The 14,349-nt window shown below is 40.4% G+C and overlaps 1 protein-coding gene across 3 annotated transcripts in view; it reads right to left on the reverse strand.

The window, feature by feature from the left end:
* The window catches only part of RORA (RAR related orphan receptor A), a 188,385-nt gene that overhangs the window by 36,229 nt on the left and 137,807 nt on the right, over nucleotides 1-14,349 (reverse strand). For all 3 annotated transcript variants that reach the window (XM_053595818.1, XM_053595816.1, XM_053595817.1), the window contains one exon: nucleotides 7,406-7,491. Coding sequence is in view for 2 of the 3 variants with exons in the window: in XM_053595816.1 (XP_053451791.1) it covers nucleotides 7,406-7,491 (86 nt within the window). In the remaining variant the exon portion in view is untranslated. The remainder of the gene's footprint in view (nucleotides 1-7,405; nucleotides 7,492-14,349) is intronic.

Genomic DNA, 14,349 nt, shown 5'->3' on the forward strand with positions numbered 1-14,349 from the left:
CTCTACCACTGTATAAGACACTTTGCAAACATTATTTGCAATTCACAACAACCTACAATTTGCAAAGTAGGTATTTTTATATCTGTTATTAGCAAATGAGAAAATTAAAGTGAAGAGGTTAAGCCACACATCCAAAGTCACACAGTGGGTAACGGGAGGGGTCGGGATTTGAATTCCTGAATCATAGGTGAATCCTATTCCAAAGGCCACTTTTGGACTTTTCATTGAATTATTTGTTTGCTTTTAATTTTTTTTTTAAGAGATGAGGGTCTCGCTTTGTCACCTAGGCTGGAGTGCAATGGTGCAATCATAGCTCACGGTAGCCTTCAACTCCTGGGCTTAAGTGATCCTCCCACCTCAGCCTCCTGAGTAGTGGGGACTACAGGTGTGTGCCACCACACCCTGCTAAAAAAGGCCATGGATTTCTTAATGCACCACCTAAAAAGTACTGAGACAAACATGTAAGGAAGATTGAACCGAATAACTGATAAATAAACAATAAAACAGGCAAAAAACTACATTTTGGTCCTATAGTCAAAGTTCCATATCTGGTTCAGATGAGAGTGATGGCATTTTATAGGGTATCAAATACCAGGTTTCTCTATAGGTAGAAAAACAGTCATTTGCTAGATATACATTCAAAGCTTTGAAATATACATGGCATTTCCTGTTGGAGTTATTAATAGTTTTGCCCTAGAGTGTGGGCTGGCCCCCTCTGGCCTGTGGGTGTGTCTGGAAGGTGGTGAGGGCATTGGACTCTAAGGGGGCCCCTCCAGCACGGGGCTTCTTCTCAATGAAGCACAGGCTGAAATGCTGATCTGATGTTTGGTCTTTTGACAATTTTCACTTAATGAATTGATTCCTACAGTTCATTAACATACCCACTTCCACTTCTGTATACACATATGTCTTAATTAGCTGCTCATTGGCTGTTTAATTACAAGAAAACAGCTGACAGCTGCCTTGCTGAATTCTAATGGCAGACGCTTTGGAACGGCTACACATTTGCTTTTGACAACCAAGATTTATTCATAACTCTATGATTTATTATGAATGCTCATATGCCTGCCCAAATTATTGTATTTTCCAATACAACGAAAATTTTGGAATTTAGGGACTGTTGAAGGGAGTGTCTGTCTACCTATCATTCTATTTCTGAAGCTGAGAAAAACGAAGAATCTTATATGTAAAAAGTATGCATTATGTTACAATTTTATTTATCTTGGGAACTTTCCTGTTGAGAATGTTCAGAAGCTTTAGATAAACGTGGGCAGAAAATAAAGTATCTGATAAAAGAGGAAGAAAGGATAACTGTCAATTTAATTTTATTCAGGAGTAAAGAAAGGGCATACATAGATTATATCAGGGAGAGGAAGAGGCAAAGGAAATGATGAAATTAAGATTGGGGCAGGGGGCAGGAATAAGAGTCTCCAAAGAAGCAAATGAGGAGCCAAATGTGAAACAGGCAACCGCATTCGCCAAAGTTAGCTGGTTTAGCCCCACACTTATACATCTGGCAGCAATAAATCATGGACATTCAGATCTCCTGAACTACTCTCTTGTTCAGTAATGACTGGCCTCCCTGTAGAATTGTATGCACAAATGATCTCTGATTAAAGCTGAACTCATGTGTCATATTCGGTAAGTGTTGATGTCTGCTTTTGACTGTGCCTTGCACTCAGATGCAATCCAAGTGAACACATTCTGCCACAGTCCTTCCCAAGCTAGCACGAGAGCCCTGCGGAGCCAGGCACTAGGCTAGGGCCCTATCTACCATATGGTCTCCAGCCTAGAGTCTTCTGTGAGCTAAGGAAGAGCAGATTAAGAACAAAGCAAACAATAAAAAATAAAAAAAAAATTGAATCATCTTGATGCAAATTGGGGTTCATCACATCCCTACCACTTGCATTTTATCACAGGCCTAGAAGATTAGGCTGAACAAAAATTCCTGCTTATCCGCTATGTAGAACAAAACTAAAATTCTGACATCATAAGGAAGATTGCAGCATGTCTGACCCCAAGACTATTTTTCATTTAAAATGGCTAGCTCTAAAACTTTAGCCAGCTATATAAAGCATAACAATAAAAATGTTGAGGGCGGCGCCTGTGGCTCAAGGAGTAGGGCACCAGCCCCATATACTGGGGAAGGTGGGTTCAAGCCCTGCCCTAGCCAAAACTGCAAAAATAAATAAATAAAAATAAAAAATGTTGAGCATGAATGTGTCAATGCTGAAAAGTAGACAGGATTGGCTCAGAGTTAGAGATATTCCACAACTGAAATAAAAATATTAGAATCCTCTAAAATACAATTGGGGCCTAAAAAGAACATTCATAGAAATTTCTTTTTAACTTAAAACATAAAAAGCTCCAGAAATTGCTTTAACCATTTCAGGAAGGAAAAAAATATATAAACTTCTAGATATTTTTGAAAAGGCTTTTTGGTTGTTAATTTAAGATAATATATTTGTTAGTGCAGAGGAATTATCCCAAATGCTATCTTTACTGGGTAGAAGAGAAAGCTTTGCATAGGACATGATCTTAAATATATTGATTGATGGTTAATTTTTTTTTTTTTTTGAGACAGAGTCTTATTATGTCACCCTCAGTAGAGTGCTGTGGCATCACAGCTCACAGCAACCTCAAACTCTTGGGCTCAAGTGATTCTCTTGCCTCAGCCTCCCAAGTTGCTGGGGCTGTAGGTACCCACCACAATGCCTGGCTATTTTTTGTTGCAGTTGACATTGTTGTTTAGCTGGCCCGGGTGGGTTCAAAATCACCACCCTTGGTGTATGCGGCTGGTGCCATAACCACTGTGCTACGTCCACCGAGGCTGATGGTTAAATATTTGACAAATGAATTCTACTCTGTTCTTAGACTAAACGTAATCAGAAACTGATTTGCTAACCTCTATACTGGATTATACATTATCATTAAAAAACTTACAGTTAAAATTTTAAAGCCAAAAAGCCTAAAAGCATATGAATAAAAATTTTGTGTGTATGAATTTTCCATTGTCATTATTTGAGCAGCCACTGTATTTCATGATGAAGTTAGGAATTGAAGTTGAATGGCAAACAAGGCCATCTCTTAAAAGAAAACTTTAACCAGGGCTCATCCTTCTTTATCTCTATTTATTTATTTATTTTTTGAGATAGGGTCTCACTCTGTCATCCTGGGTAGAGTGCCATGGCATCGTATCTCACAGTTATCTCAAACTCTTGCCCTCACAAGAGATCTTCTTGCCTCAGCCTCCCAAGTAACTGGGACTACAGGTGCCTACCATAATGCTTGGCCAGTTTTTCTATTTTTAGTACAGTTGGGGTCTCACTCTTGCTCAGCTGGTCTCAAACTCCTAAACTCAAGGGATCCTCCTGCTTCGGCCTCCCGGGGTGCTAGGATTACAGGTGTGAGCCCCTGTGCCTGCTCTGTCTTTCTCTTAACACTTCACATTTTTATTCACTTTGAAGACTGAACCTTACCCCAAACATCTACAAACTCTAGGGTTACTTCTGCTGACCTGTCCCATGCTCTGGTCCCTCCTGCCTGGCGGGTCTGCCTCAGCTTACCTCAGACCTCTTTTCTGCGCTTACAAGGCTGGGACTAATTCCGTCAACCCCTTGCAGGCTTGGATTCTAGCATACGATCTCCTGAAGTGCAACATCCAGGGCTCGAGCAGTGTCAGTGAGTTGTTCCTTCATTCTTTCCAAAGAGCAAGTAAAATACCTTTATAGTAATAATAATTAGCAAAATGGAGCCCTTAAAAATTAGGGGATGGTGCCTATCTACCCTGATCCATAGAAAGTGACACTTTGGTTCACTCCCACCGAGCTTTATGCTGTTCCCTAAAAACAACGAAGACTGCCCTACTTCCACCAAACCTTTACTTCTGCCATTCCTCACTCTCCCTCCTCCCCAGCCCAGAATGTCCTCCCATTCTTCTCCAGCAAATCCTTCTCCAGCCCCAGTCCACTGTGAGTGCCTCCTTGGTGAAGCCCCTCTGGGCCACTCTCCCCTAAGCCACCTAGATGTGTTGTCTAGTGGATATGTGCTTCTTGTATATATCACAGATTATGACCTTACTCTATTATTTATTTCTTGCACTGCTCTTTAGCCTTCTCTAGGCAGGCCTCATCTCCACAACTAGCCCATAAACTGCTTGAGGGAAGGATTACGTCTTACATAGTGCCTGGGCCTAAGGGAATGCTTGCACTGTCATTTTTATTGGCAGGTTCTACGTAACAAATTGCACACAGTCACCACAATTAGGCCTGGACTCCTAGATGTCCATGAAATCAAACCCGTACCAGGCCACTAAGAAGTTTGGCTAGTGAATAATGACAATGACAACAACAGCCACCACTTATAAAGTACGTGTTAGGAACCGGGGATGCTTCTGTGTGCGTTATTTAAATGCAAGTGATGACACTACAAAGCAACTTGCTATCCTCATTTTATGTAGTGATAACCCTACAATTGTTACCCTCATTTTACAGATGGCAAAATTGAGGCATACAGCAGTGAAATAGGTGCTCAAGTTGGTAAACAGCAGAGCTGGGATTTCAAACCACACATCCTGGTCCCAGATTTAGAGCACAAAGACGGCATAAAACCGTCTGTCTATAGATAGTGAAGGGGAAAAGGAGAGGCTAAACTAAGAGGAAGTGCCAGCAAAGCTCCTGCATCTTTGCTGTTCATGTGCAATGCTGAATAAATATGTGGCAAGATAATTATTTAAGCAATTAAACAGGTTGTCTAGTTTCCTATGGTTTCAGGTTGTTGATTTTAAAATGCAATTTAAAATATATTCACAAAATGATTAGCTCAGAAAATGAGTTACTTTCCCCCCCCATTAGATATCTATTTGATATGTCTAACTAGAAATTTTCCTTATGTCTAATCATACTATCCCAGAGATAAACGATTTACAATTGGTCATGACATAACCACCTTCACCTCGTTAGAACGCACTACATAATTAACATCAATGGTAAAAAATAAAAGTCTCTTGACTTTACTAACTAGGAATAAAAATGTTAGTTACAGCAGAGAGAAACTATAATGCATAACAAATAGTGTGTATATCAAATATAAACATGTACCCTGGTAGAAGGTTCTGACTGGGCATTGGCCCCACCTGTTAATAAAATTAACAGAGCCTGTGGCTCAGCGGGTAGGATGCTGGCCCCATACACCAAGGGTGGTGAACCCAGCCCTGGCCAAACTGCAACAACCAAAAATAAAAATAAAATTCCGTTTTAATTGTTTTGTGGTTTTCACGGAATAAAGTGAATAATGCAGAGGAACAGAATCACAAATAACTGAAAAACCATTTTGGCACTAAGGCTATATTTGGATAAGATCTAAAAGAGAACTTAGAAATATGACAGCTGTGGAGTAACAGCGGCCCTTCATTTTCTTACTGCTTTTATATTTGCATTGATAAATATTAGGGGCAAAAAGAAAACACACATTGTTTGATCCTGTGCAAACACAGTGGTAGTCAGAGTGGCAATTCAGATTTTACTGAATAGCATGTTGTTAATTAATCTTCCAAATTTCTTGGGGTATTTCATATGAAGTATTCTCTACCCCGACTGTGCCCTTCCCCCAGATTCAATTCCTGGATGATCACTTCCACTTCCCATAGAAAACTATGTGGGGCACTACTGACACACTCAGATGAAATGATGAGTTTTTCGGGCAGAATGAATGGACAAGTAGTGAATTGGTGTCCAAGAGGCTGCCACGGACTCCAGTCATTTAAGAAAACAGGTGATACACAGTGCACAAAAATCACCTTTGCTTAGAAATCCTAACATGCAAGCCCAGCTGTGTATAAACCCTTCATGGGGAAAAGGCCACCGCATTTCTACCAGGGGCAATGAGAGGGTGAGGGTGATGGGCACCAGCTACCCAGACACATCAGCCACATGGACTCCAAAAACCAGCGGAGTGACAGCTGCCTCGGGTGAATCACTCTTTCTTACATCCTGGGATGGGGATGGGATGAGCAGTTTATTTCATTTTGTTTTATGGTATTTATTCAATTGGTTAATTAATTTTAATGGGGGGGGAAATTTGAGAAAGTAAAAGGGCATAACTTTTTTTTCTTGGTAATCAACAACCTGAGGTCTTGAGGGTTACCATAGAGATGAATAATTCAAAAGCCCCTTTAAATAGCAAGCTCTCCACTCCTTCGGTGATTAAAATATATATTAAGTGTATTTGCTAGTATGCAGGTATTTCAAGCTTTGCTAAGATGGAATCACATAAAGCATTTGTACACGCACAAATTAGTAAATGTTGTGATGATTAGTAGTAAAACAAAGCGCTAAGGAAATTATGAGGTTAATTTCCTTGAAGTCTCTCAGTAGTTATTTGTGTCTGTAGATGATTTTATATCTTATGACATTGTATAAGGAATGCTAACTAAATTCATGGATTTTATTTTTTGCCTCATCCTCAAAAAGCCTCAGGGCTAATTCAGGCTTGGTTGTAGCAATCAGCTGTTTCCAAGGCCTCCTGCATGTTTAAGTAGCTTCTCTCCTGTTTATTTTGTACTGTTTTATCCTGTAAGCTGTCTCAAGGCCCTTCCAGTATAAGCATGCGGATTTAAATCTTAATAAATTGACATTTGAATAACTGGCAATCTGGGTTCGGGGGAGGTCTTGAATTATTAGGATAAACATCTCTCCTTCCCAGTTGCACATTATGCATGTGTTGTATATTTTGCCCCACAATCAAAGTCAGTAATAGTAAAAATAGTAACAACCGCAATAATAATGATAATATTTACATTTAAATAGTACTTTTCCATGTGTAGGGACCTTTATTTATAGCTTCTTAATTCTTGGAAGAGTCCTAATAAATAGGAATAACAGGTATTATGCCCACTTTACAGATGAATAAACTGAGTCACCAAAAGATTAAGACATGCCCAAGTGGGGGCACCAGGACAAGAAAGCAGTTCTTCTGAACAGCCTTCCCGAAATTTGGCCAGATGTGTTAACATCCGTGTGTGAACAGTAAGACTCAATCACATTCCAAATTAAACTTATCAGAAGTACCTTTTCATAAAGCTTAGGACATCACAGAAATCTGGAGTCGTCTCTTTAAAAAAAAAAAAAAATAACCAAAGAGATTGTTCATCAATTCAATCAACTCTGAGTCTGAAAGTGAAAAACATAAACTAGGCACGAATATCTTTCTCTAGTCTCCTGAAGGAGCAAAAAAAAGAAAAGAACTTTTAAAATTGTAATTTAACACCAAAATATTTATTCTGTCCTGTCAGTTCTCATCACTCAAAATTCCAGGGAGTTGAATTTTTAGACATTGTAGAATTAAAAAATAAAAATCACAAAAATACATTCTAACATTAATAGAAACAACAATTAAAAAGGCTTACCTTGCAGCCTTCACATGTAATGACACCATAATGGATTCCTGATGATTTGTCTCCACAGATCTTGCATGGAATAATTTCAATTTGAGCTGCAACAGAAGCACGCAACCAGTTAATTACATTTTCTTTTAAACACCTTATAAAAGTGTTCCCTGATCAGCATTTGTATAGTGAAAACTAATAACCTGCTAAACATTATACTGCATTAACTATTCATTGCTGAACTGTGAGGGTCCCCCTAGAGCCCTGGACTAAATTATGGCTGCTCGTTATACAATAGCTTTCGGGTTATTAAAATGGGTCATTTGAGAAGGTGTTTAAGAACCCACAAGAAGACTGGAATCAGCATTTCAAACCCTTCAAGAACTGGAGAGTTCGCAGTTGAGGCCTCACAGCAAAGCAGATACTAAAATGTTTCCTCCGATCTCATTTTCCATCATTATTTTTAAAAGGTCATAAATCTGTCTTGGCTGAACATTATAGCTTGACTGCTGGAGGACTGGAAGAGAAAAATACACTCCAGAAAGTCATATCTACTTAGGAACATGGTTCAATTCAAAATAGTAATAAGTTACACACGACGGTAAGTTAAGAATTCCTTACTCATCTTTTTCTAAATTAATGCAGTTGCCATATGTCATAAAAATTAGTCCATTTGTGTATGATCAAAACCTTTCAACCATAAAGTTAATGTCCTCACTGAATTTAATAATGATGAATCCTGACAAATAGGATATGTTGCTTCTGCGTTCTTTATGTTGGACATTGGCTTCCTGGCAAAGCATGCCTGTGTTTCTACCTAATTGATTACTTAAAGATGCCTGTGTTGGAAAAGTAGCCAAATAGTTAACACATATGACGCCAAAGTTCTCAAATATGATGAAACACATTTCTAAGCAACACTTTGTATCTTCAATTGAGTTTAAAAAGAGCATAATTAAGGATTTAAAATGACTTAATAGAATAATTAGGCAAAAGATAGTGCTTGGACCACCTATTAAATAGAATTTTTTTGTTTTTTTTTGAGACAGAGTCTCAGTTGGTCACCATCGGTAGAGAGCTGTAGCATCACAGCTTATAGCAACCTCAAACTCTTGGGTTCAAGAGATCTTCTTGCCTCAGCCTCCCAAGTAGCTGGGACTATAGGCGCCCATCACAGTGCCCAGCTATTTTTTATAGACAGGGTCTTGCTTTTGCTCAGGTTGGTCTCAAACTCATGAGCTCAGGCGATCCACCCACCTTGGCCTCCCAAGGGATGGGATTACGGGTGTGAGCCACCATGTCTGGCTTCATTAAATAGAAGTTATCCGTGACATAAAGACCAATGCTGAGCTACACAGAGCAGATAGCGATAGTCGCCAGTTTACCTGGAATGCTCCACCAAGCTAAATTGATTTTCCATGGTTTTCACTACTGAATAGCATGTCATATTATTAAATTATGCACACAACTGCAAGTGCCCAAGTCAATTCATTTTTATATAGCCCTTTCCTCTCCCCATGCCTTATGAGGAGTAATGACTCTGTCCAAGGGGTACCACACATATACACACAGCCCACTCTTTCTTCTAACGTAGTCCTGTGTCCTGGGATAATTCCACAAACCACTTAGTCTGGATTTGATTCCATCTCATACTTCAGACTTAGAAAGGGCACACGTGAAACTACTATATTAAACTTTCTTATAAACCATGTGTACTCCTAACTCCCTTTCTCGGGGCCTACTGTAGTACTGTGGTGACTGTTAGGGAATGCAAGCTCTTCTAGAAGGAGGGTCTTTTTCCCAACAATTTTTTATTGCTGGCATACTGAGTTTCCTTGCTTGTCCAGACTGTTCAAAATGCTCACACCCAATGTACATATTTTCCATAATCCAGAGGCTTTTTAATACCCTAATCTCAGCGACTTTGTATAAATAGGTATATGTTGAGTTATGCAACTTAGTAAGTTTCAAAGGTTGTATTTAACAAAAGTTGTCATTTCCAAATCTGCCTCCTCACTTTAGTGCCCAGCTTGGTTTCTTCAAGAAAAGTTCTTTATGAAATATGAAACTTAATAATGTCTCCTACTTAATGGCCCTTCCAGTATTTTTAATGACGTTAAGACACGGGCCTGGGCCTACATATCGTCTGCAACCCTAGAGACAAAGTTATACCTAATGTTTTTCAGAGGCTCAGGAAAGCCAAGTGGAAGTAGAAAAATTCTTTATTTTAAATTTTTTTTTTTTTATTTACAAAAATCAGTTTACACTGATTGCATTTGTTAGGTAAAGTCCCTCTTGCAATCATGTCTTGCCCCCAGAAGGTGTGGCGCACACCAAGACCCCACCTGGAAGTAGAAAAATTCTAAAAGGAGGGATCTGCTGAGTTACTGCCTGGATTTTCCCCATGGGAATTACCCAGTTGTAATGAGAACCAGCCTCTCCTCCGCCCTGCCCCACAGAAACAGAATAATCAGTCAACACAAAGTGCTGGAGTCACCTGCCACAGAGAATTTAAAAGTGAAAGAAAGAAGACCTACTTAGAGGGGCTTCTGTTTACATCTTACCTCAAGGCTTCATCCCAGAAATTAAGGATAAACAAACCTCTCTGGGCCCTATAGTTCCAGTCAGCATCAAAACGACCTAAGGCAATTAAAACACCACTACAGCTGAACTTGGACCTTTTAAGAGTTATATTTATTCCATCTTAACAATGGGAGATCAAGTATATCTGTTTAGTCCTTGACAAGAATATGAAGGCCCCAGGCAGGGCACACTGGGGATACTGTAAAACTGCATTGGGATGACACTGTCCGTCGTAGACGGCATTGAGGTTGTCCACGTGGATTCCTGTGCATTACTAATGACAAGTGAAATGATGAGCTTTAGGGCTCTGACCGGCGTGCTGTCTGGCACGAAGGTCTCTCATGATGTGGGGGTGGCCTTGGCCCCAGCATTTCTGGCCTTGACATGGCTCATGCCGGGCTGGGGGACAGTGGCCGTGCCGCTGTAGCACTGACCCAGAGTTTGGTGCTGCTGTGACCCAGGATGGATGGCCCAGAAAGCAAGCATTTGCAGAGTGGAGCGGGACGCTCACTCAGCCCCCCTCCTAATCCAACAAGACACACAAATCCTTCCCCACTCCTTGTTTTAGTCAATTTATAGAATTCAAATGAATCAATGAGAAAAATATATATATAGTAAATGCCTTGCAAATTTTTGGAAAGGAAGGCAAGTTAGTCCTATGAATTTAGGTTTTCAGTCCAACAAGAAGAAAAGGACTAAAATCCCTTTGCCCTTTTCCTTCCACCCCTTAGGCTTCCCCATTTTCTACTAGGCAGTGTTGTGTCTTCTCAAAATAATCTTCTTTTAACACAAATTGTGAGTCTTGGCCCATATATATACTGCGCACATTAACTCAGCCAGCATTTCAAAGCATGAATCCTGTCAGACACCACTCCTGTCAACGTTCACAAGTATATTGATTAAATTAGCCCACATACATATTCATCCCAGCAAAGAGCTTTATTGTGTAGTGGAGTCTCTGAAGCAAGACGCGCACATATAAGCATGAATTGGCTTCACAATGAACAATCTTGCTATGAAGAATTCTAATTTGCCCACATTTTCAGCTCTATTGCCTAAATAATTTGCTCTCTGGTGCACCCCATGCAATTTAAGCAGGCTCTCCACACCTGCAGAGGCAAATTTCTGCAGTTTCGAGGAGCTGACAACAAGTGGCAACGGGGCGTCAGGAAATCCTGGGATGCCAGCCTGCTAATTAACCAAGTGGTCCTTGGGCTGGGCTGCCATTTAGCATTGCAAGTCCCTACAAAGTTTGCCTTTTCTTTTTAGTTATAAAAGGCATGAGAACATGGGTGCTGGCATTGTAAAGATTTCATGTATTCTTCAGGACCTCTCTCGGAAAATATCGTGGTCCAGACAAAAAAGTCTATGCTCCCAAAGGATTAAAAAAACATTGTGCAAGAGAAGCACTCATCCCTTCATTGTGTGAGTAGGAATCTCTTGATAATAATGTAATGGATCTGTAATAATAAATGGTATCTGAAGTGTATTTGTGTTCATCACGTGTCAGCATTCTCATTCCTCCAGCACCCCAGGAGGCAGGTGTCACTGGTTAAGCTGCTGTCCTTGTCATCATCACCACCGTCTGCATTTTTTCAGATGAGAAAACTGAAGCTCAGAAAGGCTCAATAACCAGTCACAGTCAGAAGCTAGGAAGTGGGATGGCCAGGATTTGGACACATTTTGACTTTTCATTTAACTCAAAAGTTTAGGCCCCACCTCCACTTTCTCTCCATTCTGCCCTGAAACCTAAATCTCTCCAATAGGAACATCCTGCTCTTGGTATGTGATCCTTAGCCAAGGATCAAAGGACATTCAGGGGCGGGGAACCTGTCATCTTGGGCCCACAAGAATCCTAGAGTGAATCTACATTTTACAGAACCAAACCTTTGCAGAAAGGAATGCGTTCTAAGGAGTTTGGATCTGGTCGGGGGTGGGTGCTGCACTTACGGACTCCAGAAAAACAAAAACAAAAACAAAAAACTACTCAAGAACTGATGTCAAGATCCTTTACTGGGAGACATCTGCCTAGTGTATAACTGAAAATAACCTGCAACTTTCTAGGTCATTCTTTTCAATTTCACAAAATTCCAGGTGGAATTTTGACCTTAAAGTGACCAATGACATGACTTCACAATTCTATGGTTGGGCAAATTCCTTAACCTCTCTGAACCTCAGTTTTGTATTTTAAAATTCAATAATATGATATATCATGTATCACAGCACGTATCTGATATTTAGGTGTAATTGTTATTCTCTTTACAGGCATAGCACATAGTTCTTAGAAAGTGTTGGCACTCAATAAACAGTTATTATTATTGTTGTTGTTGATAAGGAATCCTGCCTTACAGTGAAATGAAATTCTTTTCTTCCAGGCTTTAAGCTTTTTTTGAGAAAAGCTGCTTATCCTCCAAATAATATGACAGGCAGTTCATACCAGCTACCACAGCATACTTCACAACACTGGCGCTTAACTGTTTGACACAGTGGAATGTTGCAATTAGTTGAGAAATATGTCACTAGCACTTTATTACTAATAGTAGTAAGAAAAATTATATTGGTTTATGTAAAAAATAAACTTCTATGGACCCAAAGCTACCCAGTAATATCTTCCACTTTAACTCACTTGTCCGACACATAACTTACTCACATTGGACTGAATGGGGTGAGGTTAGCGCTGACCTGCCAGAAAATGGCCAACGGCCAAGGCTTGGGTACACCTATGAGAGTATGTCTGTCACACGTACATCAAATAATTTTGTGTGTTTTGCCAAAACTATTGCTTTAAAAAAAATATATATCTTTTATATAAATCTGTTGATGGTTTTTTTTTGCCTGGAGTGCTGCAAATACAGAGGACTTTTCACTTGTTATGTTACGTATTTCTCTAATGTTCGAATTTTTTACAACCAGCATGTATTTTGTAAGTAGAAAAACCAATAAAGATTAAAAATAAAAACCCTAAGGCATTTGATTTTATTTTCAGTAAAATGGTTTGAGTCCTTTGTAGATTAGTCAACTTTATTTTATCCCCAGTTTAAAACTGCTGGGGTATTAAAGGCTTCTGCAGCTGCCTGAATGGTGTGGTCTGCACGACAGGGAGGCCAAGCTGTGGCTCTTCACCTTGTTCCCTGGAGGGACTTTGGGAGCACCTGGCTTCTAGAATTCATGGCCTCTCTGGGTCTGATCACCTCCTAGTTCCAGAGCTTCTAAAGACTGGTGTGCAGGCTGTGACCTGTCCAACAGAGCCCAGCCTCAGGGTTGAGTGCAGAGGCTGAAATTCACCATCCCATGAGCCCTGGGGCAGTGTGGTCGCACAGCAGCCTGGAGTGAGGGAGCCTTTTTTTAACTTGTCTGCCCAGACAGGCTCCTTCTTTCCCAACCATCCCTAGGCACCCTTCTCTAAAGAGTGTGAACTGCCGTGTAGCCAGTGTTGGGAGTATTCAGGAAGCTGAATGCTTTCTCCACACTGTCACTGCTGCCATGGGAGGCCCCGACCACCGTGAGGGTTTGCAGAGACCATCATCTTGCACCTGTGGCTTGAGTAGAGTGTGGACATGTTCCCCAGCCCAGGCATGTCTGGTGGTCCTCCAGTTGTGAGGTAGGCTGTGTTCCAGCTGCACACCTAATAATCAACTTGTTTTGTCAATTTATCTATTAAGTACATACTAAATATAAGTACGTTTCCTTACTGTGGTCTTTTCTTCCCATGATTTTGGATTCTTTCATGACAGTATTTAATCCTAACTGAACATCACCACAACAATCAGACCTCTAATTAGAAAAGCCCTATCTCTTCGGTCAGCAGTCTTGTAATCATCTTTGGCAAATAATACCTGAGTTTTTGCAGAGTTCCATACCATTTTTAAAGTTTTTGTCCTTGTCAGCCTCTTTGGATTTTGGTGCTCACGACATCCCTAAAGGAGGTACCAGGGTATTCCCTTACCAGGGGTTCACTGTAGAAGCAGCCACAAAAAAAGACAGACACAGTGTCTCTTTCTTATTCAAGACTATTTGATGCCTTTAGCTTTATCACCAACCTGGGGCTCTCAGGGGGAAATGACACCAGGAAGAAAGAGCTGGGAGTCAGTTCAGCTGAGAGGTGGAGCCAGCCCTCTACGGGTGGCCTTGGGCAGGGCAAGTCACTTTACACCTCCACATCCTCCATCTATAAAATGGGAATACTTCTTACCGCCCAGGCAGGTGGTGGTAAATGAATGCTCACAAATCTCTTTGAAGATGAAAAACCTATATAAATGGGAAGCTATTTAGGAAGCTTGGCGTATCATTCTTGGCAAGGACCAGGACGCTGTGTTCTTATTACCCACAACAGGCTCTGCCTCAAAGAGAATAAAAATTATAGTACTGTAAGTTTCATCTGC

This window comes from Nycticebus coucang, chromosome 6 (genome assembly GCF_027406575.1).
Source record: "Nycticebus coucang isolate mNycCou1 chromosome 6, mNycCou1.pri, whole genome shotgun sequence".
Taxonomy (NCBI): Eukaryota; Metazoa; Chordata; class Mammalia; order Primates; family Lorisidae; genus Nycticebus; species Nycticebus coucang.